The sequence below is a fragment of the Vanacampus margaritifer genome, chromosome 17 (genome assembly GCF_051991255.1).
Source record: "Vanacampus margaritifer isolate UIUO_Vmar chromosome 17, RoL_Vmar_1.0, whole genome shotgun sequence".
Lineage (NCBI taxonomy): Eukaryota > Metazoa > Chordata > Actinopteri > Syngnathiformes > Syngnathidae > Vanacampus > Vanacampus margaritifer.
This window is the reverse complement of record NC_135448.1, coordinates 8,327,501-8,345,834: the sequence shown is the minus strand read 5'-3', so window position 1 is coordinate 8,345,834 and position 18,334 is coordinate 8,327,501. Positions and strand designations below refer to the sequence as shown.

The window sequence follows — 18,334 nt, the reverse complement described above, 5'->3', positions numbered from 1 at the left end:
TTTTTAACCGGGCGTGCATCATATGTTCATTTGTCTTTTAAGAGCCGTCATCTTGACTCATGAATTATGATGACGTTGTCACTTTAAGAATATTTGTATGTGTTATTAAAAATTAATGATATTCATTTTCAGACAGTGATCATGTCAATGCTGTCTCACAATAACATATATGTTAAGATATGCAACAATTGTTTTTTTTTTGATGATCATTTCTGCAATATTCCTAGGAAATCACAATGTCCTAAGGCTATCACTGTTGAGCTATTTCTAGAACAGCTACTAATGTGGTCTGGCGGGCTACCTGGTGCCCCACATTGGTGACCCCTTCTCTACTGTATATGTACTGTACACGTTGGACAGGCAACTAATCATTGTGGGCTTGTTCAGTACCTCCCAATTGTTCAAGCGCAAGGTATTCATTTTCATTCAAAAGCTCTTTGCAAGGCGTACCTCTGTTGTTTTTGGCCTCAGAAATCATCATCCAGCAACGTGTTTGAGGATTAGTTGTCTCGCCTGCTTGTCTTCTCTTTTGTTATCTGTGCAACAAAATGGTAACATGCTTCATTGAGTCAGACATTTTTTTTATTTTATTTTATTTTATTATTGATTAGGAAAATTGGTGGTAAAGATAATTCTAGGTACATCAAAATGTTGTGATTTTCAATGATGTGTGTCAAAATTGGTGGGAAAATTCAATAACTGTTTTTAATATTAATAACAACCCCAAAACACCTATTTAATCCAAAGAAATACAAGAAACACTAACTGTTGAGCTATATTGACAATTTTCAAAAATTTCAAAATTGGTGGTACATGGTCAAAAATGGTGGGGAAAATTGAAAAAGTAACTTTTTGTTTTCACCTATTCAATTAATATGACAAATGGTCTCATTTGAATTTCCAAACTTTTGTCAAAACGGGACATGTCAGTAACATTTAACACATAGCACATTTAGCTCCAGATTTAATTTTGTTCAACATTAATTTAGCCCCCCCTCCCACGTGGCAAAGTCATTTCAAAGTAGGCACAGAGTCCAAATCTTTATGAGTCACACACACACTTTACTTTCAGTTGCAGTTGTTTGTTAGCCAGCTGTGAAAGGCCAGGCAAAGTACAGCCGTGGGTGTGACTGTTAAATGAAAACACACAGCTTGTCAGGGCAACCTGCTAAATAGGACTAAAGGTGAAAGTGTTAAGATAAATGTTTACTCTAATTCCTAAATTCATGTCAGTATATTAGCAATTAATCCATATTAGGGAAATTGAAGAAGAACATAGGATAAACTCTTAAAAATAATATAGAAGTATTTAACTACAGTAAGTCACACAACCGCTTAATATAAACCACTCTCCTGTTCATGTTTATTCATGGATTCATGTAACATCACGAGAACCATGTAGACAAGCTGTGTAGCTTTTGATCCTTTGTATAAAACAGACACTTCTGATTTTGTTTTGTTTTTTAATCAAATTTTACATGGAAATATTTCACTCTCTGTAGAAAAACGTTATGTAGTTTTGAGAAGGAGAGGAAAAACTTATTGAAATGGCCCATGAGTTTCTTATGTTATCAATTACTCTCCCAATAAGCACATTGCATTAAACATGCTGTGTTTGTAAATTGATCATTGTATTTATTTTTATAGGTTAGGGACAGTATTACACATCAATCTGATTGTTTTCTCTCTTTTTTTTTTTTTTTTTTTTTTAAACACGCGCGATTTCTTCTGTTGTACTACAGCAAGTCAGTTGATATAGACTTTAACTTGTAATAGTAGCGCCACACTGCGGCAAAACAGGAAACTCGCATGCCAATAATTATTTAGGCTGTGGTGGAATTCTGGCGCCATCCAGCGGTGAAATTTGGTACTTGGTTGAATATAACAACTAAAGAGGCGCTCCTCTTGGATCAGTGACCGCACAAATGAGGCCAGTGGAGCATTCACGGAAATGAATATGACCTTTTCTAAAAACAACATTTGTACGAGCTTTTTTATTTTTAAAACAAAAGATTTTAGGAGTGCATAAAAGAAATTGCTCCTCCCACTAACTTTTTTTTTAGTATTAACAGTCAGTTAAGAAGGCAATTTTATGCAACCAATTGATACAGTATGACGTCTAAAAGACACACTTTGTACTTCTAAACAGAAAATAAATAAATGATAAATGTACTGATAAAATGACTATAAAAGCTTTACAAAAGTATATATATATATATATATTTTTTTACAATACTTGGCACAAAACAAATCCTAGTTCTACATAGGGCTTGAGGTGAGAAGTAGAAGGAAAATCGCATTATACATGTCCCGTTTTGGTCATTTAAAATAAATAAATAAATAATTAGGGAGGAAGTGTTAGCTCAATTTTTATCTCATCAAAACTATTTAATAAGTCTAACTATTTAATAAGTCTTCATGGGGAATAGCTTGCTTCTCTGAATCTGTTATGACTGTATGTTTGGTTTACGTTCCTTTATGTCACTGCTGTCCCTGAATTTTCCACACAAGATCATGTCAACCATGGTTTACTACTTTGTATTTACAATGTGTCTACATTGTGTCCTCATTCGGAGGTTAAACAAGTCATGAGCCTCCTTTGACAAAGAAAGGAGGATGTAGGGGATAAAAGTAAACATTTCTTAGAAAAATAAATACATCAGGCCCTTAAAATTTTTATTCAATTACCAGAGGTGGCAAATCGAGGTCCAGAAAATAAAACACGTGCCACAGTTTGGCTTTAGCCCCTGGTGCTAGCAAGCGAGCTCCCGAGCAGGTAACTGAACACCCTGGGAGCTAGCTAGGGAGCTTGTTAGCTAGCACCAGGGGCTAAAGCCAAACTGTGGCAGGGTTTTTCTTTCTGGACCTGGATTTGCCACCTCTGTTAATTAACAAAGTCATTGAGGACTCAATTTAATTACCATTGAATCATACTCGCACACAGTTTTAATTTCCAAAATAATAATAACAAAACTTACAAGGCCAGCTTTTGAACAAAGGCAAAGGCCACCATAAAGGTGACAATGTGCCAAATCTACATGGCCTGAAGGACTTTTGGGTATGACACATTCCAGAATTTGGCCAAAGGCAGCATGGGATGTGAGAGACGATCTGCAAAATCGGTCCATCTTCAAGCATTTGACACCAGGAGACAATAAAATCAATATTTTTGTCTTCAAGCCAAAGGGAGGAGTCTACTGCAGTGCTTGGTTGGGGCCCCCCAAAGAGAGCGTTGGGATTATTTATTTATTTAAACATAGGCCTCCTGTTGCTTGTTTCTTAACAACAATGTTCATGGATCAATGTGGCCCAGTCTAATATTTAAAAATCACAATAAAAAATAATAACAATAATAAAAAAAATGCAATGCATTATTGTTGTTTTTAAATTCAAAAAAGAAAAACGGAGGACAACAGAATAAATAAATAAAATCCTAAATTAAATAAATACATGAAAAAATAATTACGATGCATTGTTTTTATATTCAAAAAGAAAAAAGAACAAAAGAAAACAGAATAAATAAATACATTTAAAAAATAATAATTACGCAATGCATTGTTGTTGTTCTTATATTCAAAAAAGAAAAATGAACAATGAAGGACATCAGAAGATATAAATAAATAAATACACAAAGCATTGTTTTTGAATTCAAAAAAAGAAAAAAAGATCAGCGAAGGACAACAGAATAAATAAATACAATATTAAATAAATCAATCAATAAATAAATACCTAATGCATTGTTGTTTTTAAATAAAAAAAAAGAAAAAAGAACAACCAAGGACATCAGAATAAATAAATAAATAAATAAATAAAATATTAAATGACCCACAAACTAACGGGGGGGGGGGGGGGGGGGTGATGCAAACACATTGGTAATAATGGGCGTGTCTACTACTCGTGGGTGTATAACCACACGTGCCACGTCCTTTATTGTCCACTAGAGGCTGTATGAAGTGAACCTGTCATCTGGCAATATCTGACAACAAAGCACCATCCTTTTAGGCGTCTCCGCGGCGCGCACCATTAAATGTTCGGAATTACGGCGAGTTTCTCATTCGCGGAGCTGCTCGAACCTCAACGTGGAAGATGGCGAAGAAGACGTTCAGCAAAAAGTCTTTGAAAAACTTATTCTCCAGGAGTGATCCCAACCTGGACGAGTCGACGGTGAAGAGCGCGGAGGAAAAAACGGTGGAGAAAAAGAGGTTCAAGTTGCCAAAGTTGAAGATAAAGTCGAAGGGGGTCCCTTCTTCCCAGAAGCAGCAGCTTTTCAGGTAAAGTCTGTGGTTCCTTTTGGGGGTCGCTAGCTAGTCATCGGTCACTATATTAGGAACACACGCACATTCGACCCTTTAGATGGCTGAACAAAGAAGTACATAGCAAGCTAAAGCACAGTAACTAAAGTAGTGAATTTTAAATTAACTACAGTGGTTCTTAAACTTGTCCTCAAGCCATCCATAATTGCATGTAATTTGCTTAAAACATCAGACTGTCATATACATCAAATCTCCAATGGAGTGAGCCCTCAATATTTAAACTTTAATGAACAGCATAAGACTCAACAACTAAAACTTTTTTTGTTTGCAATCAACATCTATTATTTGACACCTTTATTAAAGAAAAATTCGACACAAAAGTGTTTTTCACAATAATGTTGGATGGGCCCCCACTAGTCTAAACAACATTTTGATTATTATTGCCTTTGCTGAATATGAGTGAAGCAGCCAAATCCACTCATTTTTTCCATCTCAGGGGGCGGCCATTTTGCCACTTGCTATCACCTAAAAATGACATCACAGTTACTTATGGCTCAGGTAATAACCAATCGCAGCGCAGCTTCAGGAAACAGGTGAGCCGTGATTGGTCAATGAGCAAACTGTGATGTCATTTTCAGTCGCCAAAAGGGACAACATTTTAAAAGGTTTTTGTTGTACAAGGGCAACAAAGGCACTAACTCGGCATAAAAATGTACAAGGATGCCAAAAATAATATCTTTAAGTAACATAATTGTAAAACTATATTGGAGGAGGTTGTGAAATAGTATAGCAAAATAGATCCAGTAGAAAAATATTTTCTAATATTGTTTCAACACCACTCTGAACCATAACATGTACAACTCAATTGAAAAAATAAACCTAAGATATTTTAGAGAGGAGAAAAAATAAGCAAATGAGATAATGTGGTGGCACAAGTGCACACACCCTCTTCTCACTTTAACTAACTGTAGCTGCGTTCAGAATTTACTTTTCACATTCAAACTCCTGTTAAATGGGAGTCAGCACACTGATGCATTATTATTATTTTTATTCTTAATACTATAATTATTGCCAACTGTCCTAGTTAGCTTTTCCTGAAGTTTTGTGCAAACACTAACGAGTATTTGGAACCATAACTTGAGCCTATAGCACCATGTTTCACTGTAGGTATAGTGTACTTTTAGTGATGGACAACGTTTTTGTTTGCAGCAAGCAAACTGTACCCGTTGGAATTATGGTCATAAAGTTCAACACAATTGAAAGATATCACCCGATTTTGGTGGGGCGTCTATTTTCTCTATTTGATGAATGATTTCTCTGTGCTCCATGGTATACTTTACTGCCTTAATCCTTTTGTACATTGTGTATTACATAAATTATCTAGTTGCTTGATTAATATATTAAAGTGGCACATTTTTTAGTAAACTATTGTAGAAAAAAGCATTAGTTTTGCAGAATAACAATGACCCGAGACACACTTGAACTCTTCCCAGCGCTGACTTTGTGGACCATTTCACAATACGCTGATGGTTGCAATGTTTTACTAATTTAGGAATTTTTATTTCTTCTTAAAAAAAAAAATAGAGGAAGGTTCAGTCCATTTGGGTCAGAAACATTATTTGTGTATTTCATCACTGATATTTAAATAAATTATCCAAAATAGGAATATTTGCATGAAGTAGCTGCTATTTTGCAGGTTCTGACTGGATCGTTTTTTTGTTTTGTTTTTAGGTGATAATATCAAAACGAAAACATAAAACAAGGTTACTTTGTAAATTGGTTAGTTGTCAAATTACGACTATTATATTGGGATTCGTTTTTATTCAAAAAGTTAGTGGATGTGTTGCTTATATATATGGAAGCGTATTGCATTCATTGGGAGGGGTTGGTAATTATTTTTAATTTTTTTGAAATACAGGAAGGAAATTATTCAGAAAAACATTAGGGAAAATTACTCAGAAAATCAGTGGGGCGAAAAAAAAATTTGAAAAACGAGGGGAAATTATCTAATAAACTAAAAACTAATTATTCAGAAAAAAACAGAGCACCAGCTTCTGTTTTTCGGGCAGAAAAAAAAAATCTGTAAACGGGGGAAAAAAATACACACAAAAACAAAAATATACAAAAAAAAAAAGCTAAGCTCCTCCAATAAATTGTCAGAAAGATAGGAGGGACGTGAATGTAATACGCTTCTGTAAATATAAGTTTAAGATGGTGGAAATGCAAAAACAATGCCATGGTGTCGTTCCTCGTGTGCTTACAGACTACACTGACTGGCAGTGTGTTGTTTGCATAGTGAAAAGACCAATAAATGATACGTTTGCTCAAGAGCTGCAGGCTTCATGACTAGGGCAAAGGTTAACCACATATTTGTGCTCTAAAGACAGTCATATTTAAGAAATTGTTAATAGCAAAATGACTTCAGGATGCAGTGCATATTTTGATCCAGAAAGGAGAAAACAGTAGATCACTTTTGTAAAGTCTGTATTGATTGTTAACTTTTAGTTGATGAATGTCTGACAATAACTTGTGTTTACATTTTGTTGTTGTTATACATTTAGATTTCCCACAGTTCTGACTTCATTGCAAGTCATAAGGATTTGGGTGTCTTAGCAATAAACGTTTCAGTTTTGCATCTCACAATTCTCAGGGATGGTGAAGTCTCACACAAAGGAAACAAAACACACCCATAGCACCCTTAGGGGGTTTGCAGCTGTCCTGAATGGAATGTCCACACCAACATTTGTATATGGCAAGTAAATTAGCAAGGCCAGCATCATGTACTGTACATACTGTATCTCTGAAAAATATTTGCTCCAAAAGCAATCCCTAGTAATTAAGTAATGTACTATAATGGCTCATTTGTAAACAGGAAGGAAACATACAGTATACATGAGGCCAGGCCAAAAAAACGTGTTTCTCTCACATGCTCCTGACTGATAGACAGGGATTTAAAGAAAAGGGTTTGAATGTTGAATGAATGTTGGCGGATTGTCAAGAGCACAACAATGGTCGCCCGGTATGTATGTATTCATATGTTTGCAGTTGCAGAGTATGTGAAGTATGTGAAGTTCACCCAGCGGGTATTTCATTTCCTACAATTACACAATCTGATGCAAGGATGGGCACATTTGATCATCGCAAATGTTTTGTTTATACTTTCGAGGGCGATTCTGGTTTGGGGGGAAAATGTTATCGAACATCCCTAATATCATCAATTAAATGCCTTTGTTGAAGCAACAAGCCCCAATTGTTAAAGCAGTACTCCGGCCGGAACACCTTTTCAAAACCAGAGTGCAGGACTAAAAAGCTGTAGCAGTGTGCTTAAAATGGCTCGGAGCCGAGCCACAAGCCTATAAATTTTTCTTCAGCACGAGATGTCAGCTTGCTATTTGGCTTCCTGGACCTTCCAGTTGTACAAAGTCGAGGAGCCAATGTGTGTATCAAGTGACTATTGTGCCATCCGGTTGATGCCTTGACAGCTTTTGATTACCGGATTCATGCGGATGTGGTAGCTTATGCTACGCAACCTAATTCAAGCAATGATCCTAAAACAGCAGTTGCATAAAGTCAAGACTATTTCTCACTTACAATTGCATGACCCCACCCCCCATGTTTATGATGCTAATTAGCATAATTGTAATGGCGCATTGATACTTCTTTGCTGCAAAAGTCGCACTTGCAGAATATGGAATGCCGTTCCAAGAAACACAACGTCAATCTCTGTTTAGCCGGTTCTGATCAACATTCTCCAAGCAGTGATTCACTGCTGTGTTAAAAAAAGACCTTTGTAAGTTCACCTTCACCTGTCGCCAGATCAACATTGGAGGTCCGATGGTTCCATCTCAAAAATATCATTTCACATTGTGCGAGTCTAAACAATTTTGAACCTCCTGAATATTACTTAAAGTATTTGCACAATTTAATGTTAAATATCCCCTATCATTTTCAATGGGACAAACATTAAACATTTTCCAAGTCCCACTTTCCGCCAACCACTTCCATACATACAACTGATCATCACTGCCAGCTCTCTGATACTGCTAAGTGGCGCAGTTGAGCATTTTCTGCATTCTCACGCAATTTCTCCACAAAATGCACTTTGTCTATTTAATTTGTGCCACTGTCTGATCCTCAGTCCTATTGATTCCATTACCAGTCCAGTGGAGGGACCTGGCTGGGCTGACAATGTCTCGGACAAGACAAACTCATCTATATATGCCACCGCACCGAGGTCAAAGGTCAGTGACATAACCATTGTCATTGCCACTCCCCCGATTATTTCTGGCATTTTGGTAGGGTGCAAATCAAACCACCATTACATGATAATTTCAAAAGTATTTTCTATTCACCACCTTTTTTTTGTATTCAAATGATTAGAGTTAATTGAATAATTGTTTCAGCCTATACAGTCTTCATTGTCTTTTAACTCAATTTACCAACTGAAGTGGCAAATCGCTGTATGAACATGAAGAGGACTTGATACTAGAGTTTATAATCCTGTCAAGAATCAGGAACTTCTTGTTATGCAAAACATGTTCACGCTACCTTTTAACGAGGCTGTTTTTACGCAAACAATATAATGAAGTCATATTGGTGTTGCTGCTTCATGATTTGCAGTACAATCTGGTGGATGGTTGCCAAAGTATCTTTAACTATTATTGGGAATTCAGCCTATGAATCGATATCCAGCAACAATCAATCAATCAGATCTTCGGAATTAAGTGTTTTTGAGATAACTTGCTTCTGGACTAATCCACTAGAGAAGGGATTCTCAAAGTGTGGTACAAGTACCACTGGTGAGACTCAGACTCCCTCTAGACCTGTGTGAAAGAACCACTGAATTAAAGTTCAAACTACGGCGTTTTTGACTTGTGAGTACAATTGAGTTGTATTTTAAGATTTTTAATGACTGCAGCTGGACGGAGTCCAGGAAAAAGTTCCCCACGGGGAAAATAAAAGTATATCGTATCGCATCGTATAATTTTAAAAGACTATTTTTTAAATATATATATATATATATATATATATATATAAATAAAATTATATTAAAATTTGTGGAACTGTTTGTTTTCAATCATTTTCATCATCCAAACTTTTTCATTTGAGGGCCACATACAGAAAATCACAACATAACATAATGTTATGAAGATAAATTGTGTTAAGTGTTAAAAAAAAAAAAAGTACAAATAATGTATTTGTGTTTTTTGCATATCTAAATTGTGTTTAGTTTAAAAAAAAAGTTTTATAAATAATGTATTTGTGTTTTTGCATGTCTAGAAAAATGCTAAAGTATATAAATAATTGTAATAATTCAATTTATAATAAATTTTATTAAGTTTTATTAATACAATTTTAATAATTTATTTGTAATTGTGGCACATTTTTTTCGACACCCTCCCTTTTTTGACCATCTCCAACTTTTTTATTTTTTAATTTTTAATTTTTTTTTTTACTGTGTCAAACGCCATCTTTAGTATATGTCCACTGAAAAATGGATGGCGGGCCGCAAATGGCCCCCGGGCCGTAGTTTGGTCACCACCGACTTAACTGATATGTCGTTTTATTTTCCTATATTTATTTTAATGTTGTTCATCACGGTGATACTTGGAGAGAAGAGAACTTTTTTTTAGGTGCTATTTGGGCCAAAACGTTTCAGAGGCACCGCATTACAGTGTTTAATTAAAAGGTATGTTTAAAAAAAAAGGACATGTTTGTCCTTATTTTGTTGATGAATGACATATTTCCTTACCTTACATCTAAATCTAGCTTAAAGGGATATTTTTGTTGTTTTCCATGGAGTGCTAAGCCAAAAAATTCTGATCTGATCCGAGTTTTATAATTAGTATTAATATTATCTAACTACAATAGCCTACAAGTTATTAGAAGAAGACAATAGACAGTGGAATTTGGTTTGGAACGAAACATCCATGACTATTCAATGTCCACTGTCCAATAATCCACACTTGCTGATGATGCATTTTAAGCAAAACAAAGCTGTTTGTCCTTAAGTGTAAACTACCTCTTCGATCACACGGTTTCTCTAAGGATAACCATTTTACGCGACATAACACATTGACATGGTACAGTGAAATAAAATTTCTGCACCAGTTTCACTCAAGAGTAAACAATACTGAGTCTGCCATTCTCTCCAGAAGAGGGTGCAAGTGCTCTACCACGCTATCACGCTTCAAAGGCAAAAACTCAGCCAACTGGCAAAAGTGCAACTTCTTCATGCATCAAAATGAGCTGCATAATGTTTTAGACACGTGACATGTTTGTTTATTCCATGACAATTGGGAACCTGTTCCCATAAAACATTGTGATCTGCGACGTCTTGTTGCATTGTTTTATGTGCTAAAGTTCATAAACTTTAGTATGACACACAAATTCCATTACTACTAGGGTAATACTTAAAACTTTTTTTTGTTTTTTTAAATCCTAATTATGTACGTAATTAAAAAGATATGTGCGATGTGACATTAAGATCCATCTAAGGTTTGGCCGTGACGCTAAAACTGTTGTGAATTGTTGTCTACGACTAGCAATTTTACTTTTCAACTCGCAGTGTACTTTGATTGTTATTTTTGCTTCTCATTTTATTTTACAACCCATCCATCACAGAAGGAAGAATTTGAGTAGACACACCCAGCGGAGATTCTAGCGGGTGGGCTCATTGTCATCAAGTCTCAGCAAAACATCCATAAATAGTCAACAACAGTCTTGCGTCACTCTTATCTCATTGCAATTTTCATTCATGTGGACCAGTCAGTATGTCTAATTTATATAATGGGGATTATTTCAAAACAAATATTTCTCATAATTTCCCCCCTAAAAATTCAAGACCATTCAAAGAAAATTTGCTTCTATCTCTCTCTCTTTTTTAAATATTTTCACACATTTTGATACTTTCGCTCTTGCCAACAACAACCCACTTGGTGTTGCTAGTCTCGATTCATTGCAGTGTTGCCTGCGTCACTTCCCAACTTGAAAATGCCAATTAAATGTTTGACTGTAATTAAAAGAATCAAATGGGACAAGCATGACTAAGCCATGACAGGAAAGTCACGTTTTGAGTTTAGGGTACAACATATATTGCAATTAGTACTTTGACCTTCCGTTATCATTTCAGTGGCAGAGTAGTAAAAAGTGTCACCATTTTGTAATGTATACATGTTAAGCCAGGACTGTAGTGAACTACTTTTTTTTTTATTTCAAATCTTTGTTTAGGGTGGAGCAGTTGTAATGCTTGGAATGAAGACAGGGTGTTAGCTAGTTTTCCCGTGCAAAGTCTATTCGGAAGTAAAAGCTGTGCTTGAAAAGCTTTCGTTCATATATTAAAAGCATTCCTTCGAAATAACTCATTTGAAGGTTTTAAATTTACACCCTAAAAAGTTGACAAGGGCTTGAAACGACAAGCGCATACTTTTGCATTTTGCTTACTTAGACTTTATGAAAACAAATAGAAAAATAAAAACAAAGTAAGCTTGGCTATGCTGCGTCCAGTATTTTAGAAGTTTAGTTCCATAAGGGAATTATTTTAGGAATTTCTTAAAAAAAAAAAAAGGTTTCTTAAGTCATATACACACACACACACACAGCATTATGCACAATTAAAAAAAATCATGAGAATCTAATATGAGAACCACATCAGTATTTCTGTCATTATGATAATGTTGTTCAAGTGTCGGGGGAAGGGAGTGCGCACGGCGGCTGGCAACTACTATTCATCAATATCATCATTTCAGGCAAGAAAAGGCCTAAAATCCACAAGTATTGTACAGCCTTCCATCGCGACATTTATTCTACCTGTATTTTAAATGCAAAAGATCAGGGGATAGCTATGGAGATTCAGATATCTTTTACAAGCATTGTTAGCGTTTGCTATGTATGTATTCTGATTGTTTACTTCTCCTCCCCAGGCCCAAGAATTGAGCTATTCTGAGACAGATCTCCATAAACCCAACAAATTTGCCACATTTTCCTTCAGTCTTCTGAAAAAGCGGAAGAAGAAGAAAGATGACAATCTATCGCAAAGCACTTTTGGTCTCCATAGCCCTGACATCGAAGAGCTTGACGAGGTAACAGTTTTACGGCATTATATTCCTCTGTTTAGTCATTCATTAATGATGGCTTGAGTTGGCAATGATAGTGAAGCCACTAAACATAAGTAAAATAAAAACAACCTTGTAGTATTAGTTAAATGCTAATATCAAATATTATGTTGTGATATTTTCCTAGAAACATGCAGATCTCAGTCAGTTGGTGGATGATCAGGGCAACAGAAAGGCAAAGCTCAGCGTGTCTCAGCCAGCGCTCGACACCAGCGATTCCTTTGACATCCCATCTCCTCCCTCCATGCATTCAAAAGTGTTAGAATCATATTTTGCCCTCTCACAACCAACCACCAAACCAGGACTTCGGGAACATGTAACAAATGGCTCAGATCCACATTTGCACGACAAAGGTCAAAATTCACCGACTGAAGTCATTCCTATTCGATCGGAAGAAAAAGAAAACATTCCTGTGGATGGCAACCGATCTGAAAGCAATCGTGCGCCAAGCTATGAATCAGTGTGGACGACTTCTGCTTCTGCAGAGACAGATTCTCAGACAAGCCAGCCTCCTTTGCTGGATGCTTCAGATCAACTTCAAGATGAAGTCGTCAACGGCAACTTAATCGTGAAAGGCGTTGAGGAACACAATGATCTCCAGCAATCTAACAGCGATGCTGACATCTTGATCAGACAGCCCAGCAGTGCTCCACTATCCCATCATGAAAAGAATGCCCTAGATGCCCCAAACGCTAAAATCTCTTATAATGACGCTGATGATCCTGAGCATGTTCCATACACAGAATCTGCACTCATGGAACAAGATGTCGTATTTCATCATACTGAACAATCACTTCCTGAAACTGCAGGGAGTGCCTCCAAAACATTATCTTTTAGCAATCATGAACTCGGTCCTCCTGTCAATCAAGATACAGTTTATGGAGCTTTGTATGAGTCGTTGTTCCCCCGCAGTTTCACCTCTGAAATACTGTCGTCACTACCAACAGCTCTTGACGACATCTCCCCTGAGACCAGCACTGTTAACAAATCAGAATCTGCTATCGTTGAAACACCCTCTTATTTTCAGAAAGAAACAAATGTTATTCACTCCAGTCTATCAACTTCAAATGTCACTGATAGAAATGATGACACTTCCAATGTTTACAATGAGCTTCCCTCCCACCAGAGGTCTTACTCTTTCCATACTCCTACTTCTGAGGCTCTAATAAACCCTCAAATCCCTGGCAGCTATCTAGCTTCCTCTCCCTATTCCTACTCTGAACAACTTGACAAGACTCCTTATTCAGACCACGCCAATTCAGGCATCACACTAAACACTTTCTGTCTTTATGAAGAAACACTCACTTCGGTCCCTGTGGATTCAAACTCTGCCCCTCCTGTTTCTGCCTATTTAACATCCCAAGAGACAGACACTCAGGTTACGGACTCCAAACGGAGGGCGATCCTCGTAAAAGAGGTAGTCGCTGACGGGAAGAGTATTGATTCTGGACTTTCCTCTTCCAAACCCAATAAAATGACGACAGCAATGGATTTTAAGATAAAAATGGATGCAGATAAAGAGTTTGTTTCTTCTCCTGGACTCATAGAGACGTATTCTATGCCATGCAGCCCATTGTATCTGAGCATAGGATCAGACGATGGGAGTAACATGGACATCTATTTCAGCGCAGAGGAGGACAATATGGAACATTTGGATGAGCAGACGCACATTATGGTCAAGATAGAAGAAGAAAGTTCTCTGGCTCCGTCAGAGGTCAACAACTCGGAGAAGGTGCCACTGAACAAAGAGACAATTGAGAAAACTGAAGATTTTGTGCTTGTGCAAGAGCGTATTGATCTCGAAGAAGATATGCAAAATTTACGAAGAAGCCAGAGAGAAGAATTTCAAGTGCCGGGAAATGGTAGAACTGAGTTTCTTAAAGCTGAAGATGGAAGTACTGAGGAGTTTGTCACCCAGGTACTGCCACAGATTCAAGAAGAAGAGTTACTGGCCACACCGGTTCTGCAGGTGAAAACACCGATGGTATGCGAGTTTGCTGCACCCTCCAGTAATAAGCAGGGGGAGGGGGCTGATGAAACCTGGATCAAGGTCATTGAAGCAACAGAGCACCTTAAGGAAGAGAATCAGTCCTTAAGTGATGAGATATACCATCAGCCAGACCGAGATATGCAAAGTCATACATATTTGCTTCAGAACAACACAAGACAGGAAGATAAAGACTTAAGCACATATGAACTTAAAGAGGCAGGGGAGAAACTTTTACCTATCGCAGATACAGTTAAAGAAGAGAGTCGGGAACCAGAACATAAAAGTACGAGCTCTCGTGTAGCCGACACAGTCTCGAGCATATTCAGCACGGATCTGGAATCAGACGCCACTCCAATTGAACACAATAGGGTTACGCAGGAGAGTGAGTGGGCGGATACAATTACTGAGAGCGCAGGAAACGGCGCACAGCAAGACCAGGTGGCAGTTGAGCTGTCAGACTTTAAAGCAGACACACACCATCCTAATAGGGAAACTATAGCGGAACTCTTTGGGAATCAGGATCATCTGCCAGAAGTACAAGACTTTAAACAGCGGTAAGTGTACAAACGACAAAAAACAGATTGTCATTGTCCCGTGTTGGGGTGCAGTAAGTGGTCGGCAAATTTGTATGAATGGCAGCTTGTTGTTGAAGTGAACATGCACAAATTTAGGATGTTTTTTGTGTGTATACATGTAGCCTAAGGGAACGTTTTCCACCTGCAACGATCCCGTGTCGATGTAAAGAGATATACTACTCATGTAGAACCAAGACAAAGAGCCATGTGTGGCCTACTTTCTCAGCTTACGGCGTAGTTACGTGATAAGGCCCATAAATGTGTGAACAATTCCTGTCATAAAAGGAAAGGGTGAATATTTTTAAATCGGCGGAGTTTGAGCACACTGTTTATGCCCCGTGCGTGACGAAAAAGCTCAGATAATTGCATTAAAATATGCACATGGGGTATTGGAAATACAGATGATGCACAACATAAGCTTGGTATAAATATGATATTTTATCTGTGCCAAGGAAGTTGTGTTTTAATCAAAGCTAGATAACATGATTGGACAGAAGCTACAGCAATAATCTTAACACAGACAATGACTGAGCAAGAACCTAAAGAACCTAAGCAGGACATTTTTTCTCATTTACGCCAACGTGAGATTTTTATTTAGTTTATTTTTTCTCTCCATGTCACACTTATTTTATCGTCGGTTTGCAAGATCATTTGGGTTGGAAATTCCCATGAATCTTTTTTTCAAGCTATTCTCATTCAGTGGTTAACCCTCATCTTCCTATTGTTGCAGGTTTGTAGCCCATTTTGTAGACATTAAAGAAGCAATTTTTTGGTTCTGTTTAAAAAATAGCCCCTTCAGTTTCTGAGTTTGACATACCACCAAAAGCATACTGCTAGCTATGACGTCTGCTAGCTAAAGGCTAAGCTGTGTTGTATTTGTTTACAGAATAGCAAGCGACTTACCCAATATTGTATGTTCAATGTGCGAATTTAGAACACCTCAGTCAATACTGATTTGAAAATAATCTGAATACAAATACATGGAATTCTTTAGTAGTTGTCCGCGACCTGCTTTTTTGTCCTGATCCGCCAGTTGAGAATCACTGTAGTTGTTTTAAAAACTCTTTCTTGTGGCGGCCAAGCGCTTATAATGAAGTCCCATTTTATTCCTTTGGTTGCTTTTACTATTGTTATAAAAGAGAATGGTATCCAAATGTCGATTGTTAAGCAAATAATAGGGAACGCGAGTTTTGTTTATACCAGCATGAGACAGTTATCTTGCCCTACTGACGTGATGTCGCAAAATTAACCATGAAAGATGCCAAAATATGATAGGTACATATAGCTACATCACGTGCTAGCATTGTCCAAACATAGCACAATTCTGGTTCCATTTATTCGTCAACTCCGCATCGGTTAGCAGGTGATGCAAAGTTTTAGCTTTGCTCAAGACATAGCCATGTTGTTGCTCAGCCATTTTTTTCTGATTTGAGTGTAGCAACCACAAGGTGTGCAGGTACTTAAGTATTTAAGTCTTAAATAACGAGTATTGTGTCTACGTCACAACAGAAATCAGATTACATACAGATCATACCGCAAACCTCAAACAGGTCACAAACTCATTTTGACCCATGTTATGCATGAAATAGTGGAAAATTTGGGGTTTTAAAGGCATAAGACCTTGAATGTTGCTGTGAATAATGATCAGGTGCTACGCAGTTTGTTGATTAGATTTTTTAATATAAAATATGTAAACTATGCACTGTAGTTTTTTTTTCCAGTCTGAAATCTTGCCATGCTGTTTCCTAAAATTTAAAGGACCATGTTTGATGCTTCAACCTCACACACATACACACACACACTGATAGACTTAACCTCCCTGATCCCCTCGCCGCTTCAGTATTGCCTGTTAAATTGGTTTGTTTATTCAGCACAATTTAAAAATAGTCCAAGGAGGAAATGAAGCCAAGGGGACTTGTCGAAGATTCCATTCCCTTGTGGAAATCCTATCAAATGTAAATGACTGGATTGACTGAACATGTAGAATAACTAAATAAAATAAAATATCTAGACAGACACATGAATGCCAAATAGGGATTTCTTTACAGGAAGGAAAAATAATGTGAAGACTCAGGACAGGATTAGATGTATTTTTAGTCACTTTTTAAAGACAGTATGAGGATATTGATCTGAAAGATATATGCAAGTTATTGCAAAGTTTTGTAAATAGAAAGAATGTAATGACGACAAGATGCAACCATGCCTATGTGGGTATAAATAAAAGTCAGATAAAAAGGCAAAGAAACTTCAATCTAAATTTAGAATCATTCACGTGATGCTGAGTCATAGTGTCATTCTTTTAGTTTTTTTTAACTTAAGTTGGCATTTTTCCAAACATTTCTACATTCACAAGTTCAGGTTTTTGGGATGTTGCACGTACTCACATTCTGATGAAGTCCGGAGAAGTACAGAAATAAGACTCAGGTTTCAACTTCTTTGCTGATTTTTCTGTTGTGACTTTTGGCGTGTGCTGTCAGGGGGGTAAAGTAGAAAAAAAGAAAGAGGTAAAGGGTAAATTAGTTTTTACTGTCAAATATTAACAAAACCGTTTTGATAACTTGGAGCAATGAAAAAAATAAACATTTAGTTTTTTTATTTACTTGCAGTAAGTTCTTTTATTTACTTTCTTGACTTACTATAAGGCTGTTGAAATGCAATTGTACTGTATTTTCTTGCCACATGATGTCAGCAAATACTTGACTCTGCACTTAAATTAGTTCATAGATTCACAATCACCAGAAAGAAGTTTTGGTTCCGATTTGTCAGTTGATAACAAAACACCTGAAACTGGAATTTGTAAAAACAGTTATTCACATCCTTTTTTCCCCCTTTTTTTTTTTTACAAAGTATGCAATCTAAGCCACAAACATGGTAATAGTGCTAATCTTAAATGAAAGACAAAAGTGCCCTGCCCCTGCCAACACACCACACAGGTTTCACCTGTATCAGAGTCATGAGGTTAAAATGAAGAATCTTACTTACAGACCACAGCATTTGCTACTCCAACACAGAGCGATCCATCAATCCAATTTGAGCCTTGATGATTCTGACAAGTGGTGTGTACGCTGGAATGAGACCAGAGATCATATTGGAGACCAAAAACAAACAAAATAAATTCAGACCTGGAGTTATGGGCAGACATGTCAAATCATAAAGTAAAGACCCTGCTACAATTTCGCTTTAGCCACAGGTGCTTCTACTCAACTACTTAACGAGCTACCAGAGCTCACAACCACATTAAGAAACAAATGCCCAGGGAACTCTAGGTCATTATACTGTGCTTTATTGTACTTTTGGGGTTTACTGCCTCATAAAGAGTCATTTGCAGTGGTTACCTCTGTACTTAATCTCAACACAACATTGTGTGCCAGCCTACCTTAGACATGAGTGGAATGACAACGT

At 37.0% G+C, this 18,334-nt stretch overlaps 1 protein-coding gene and 1 long non-coding RNA gene across 2 annotated transcripts in view; one reads left to right on the top strand and one right to left on the bottom strand.

Moving 5' to 3' along the window:
• Positions 1-18,246, bottom strand: part of LOC144037067 (uncharacterized) — a 28,062-nt gene extending 9,816 nt beyond the window's left edge. The window contains exons 1-3 of the long non-coding RNA XR_013288794.1: positions 17,915-18,246; positions 17,317-17,402; positions 451-536 (exon numbers count right to left, since the gene is read on the bottom strand). This is a non-coding gene — a long non-coding RNA (uncharacterized LOC144037067). The remainder of the gene's footprint in view (positions 1-450; positions 537-17,316; positions 17,403-17,914) is intronic.
• Positions 3,969-18,334, top strand: part of crybg2 (crystallin beta-gamma domain containing 2) — a 33,049-nt gene continuing 18,683 nt past the window's right edge. The window contains exons 1-4 of the mRNA XM_077548188.1: positions 3,969-4,271; positions 8,392-8,494; positions 12,176-12,334; positions 12,495-14,911. Of these exons, the coding sequence (XP_077404314.1) occupies positions 4,087-4,271; positions 8,392-8,494; positions 12,176-12,334; positions 12,495-14,911 (2,864 nt within the window). The 5' untranslated portion in view covers positions 3,969-4,086. The remainder of the gene's footprint in view (positions 4,272-8,391; positions 8,495-12,175; positions 12,335-12,494; positions 14,912-18,334) is intronic.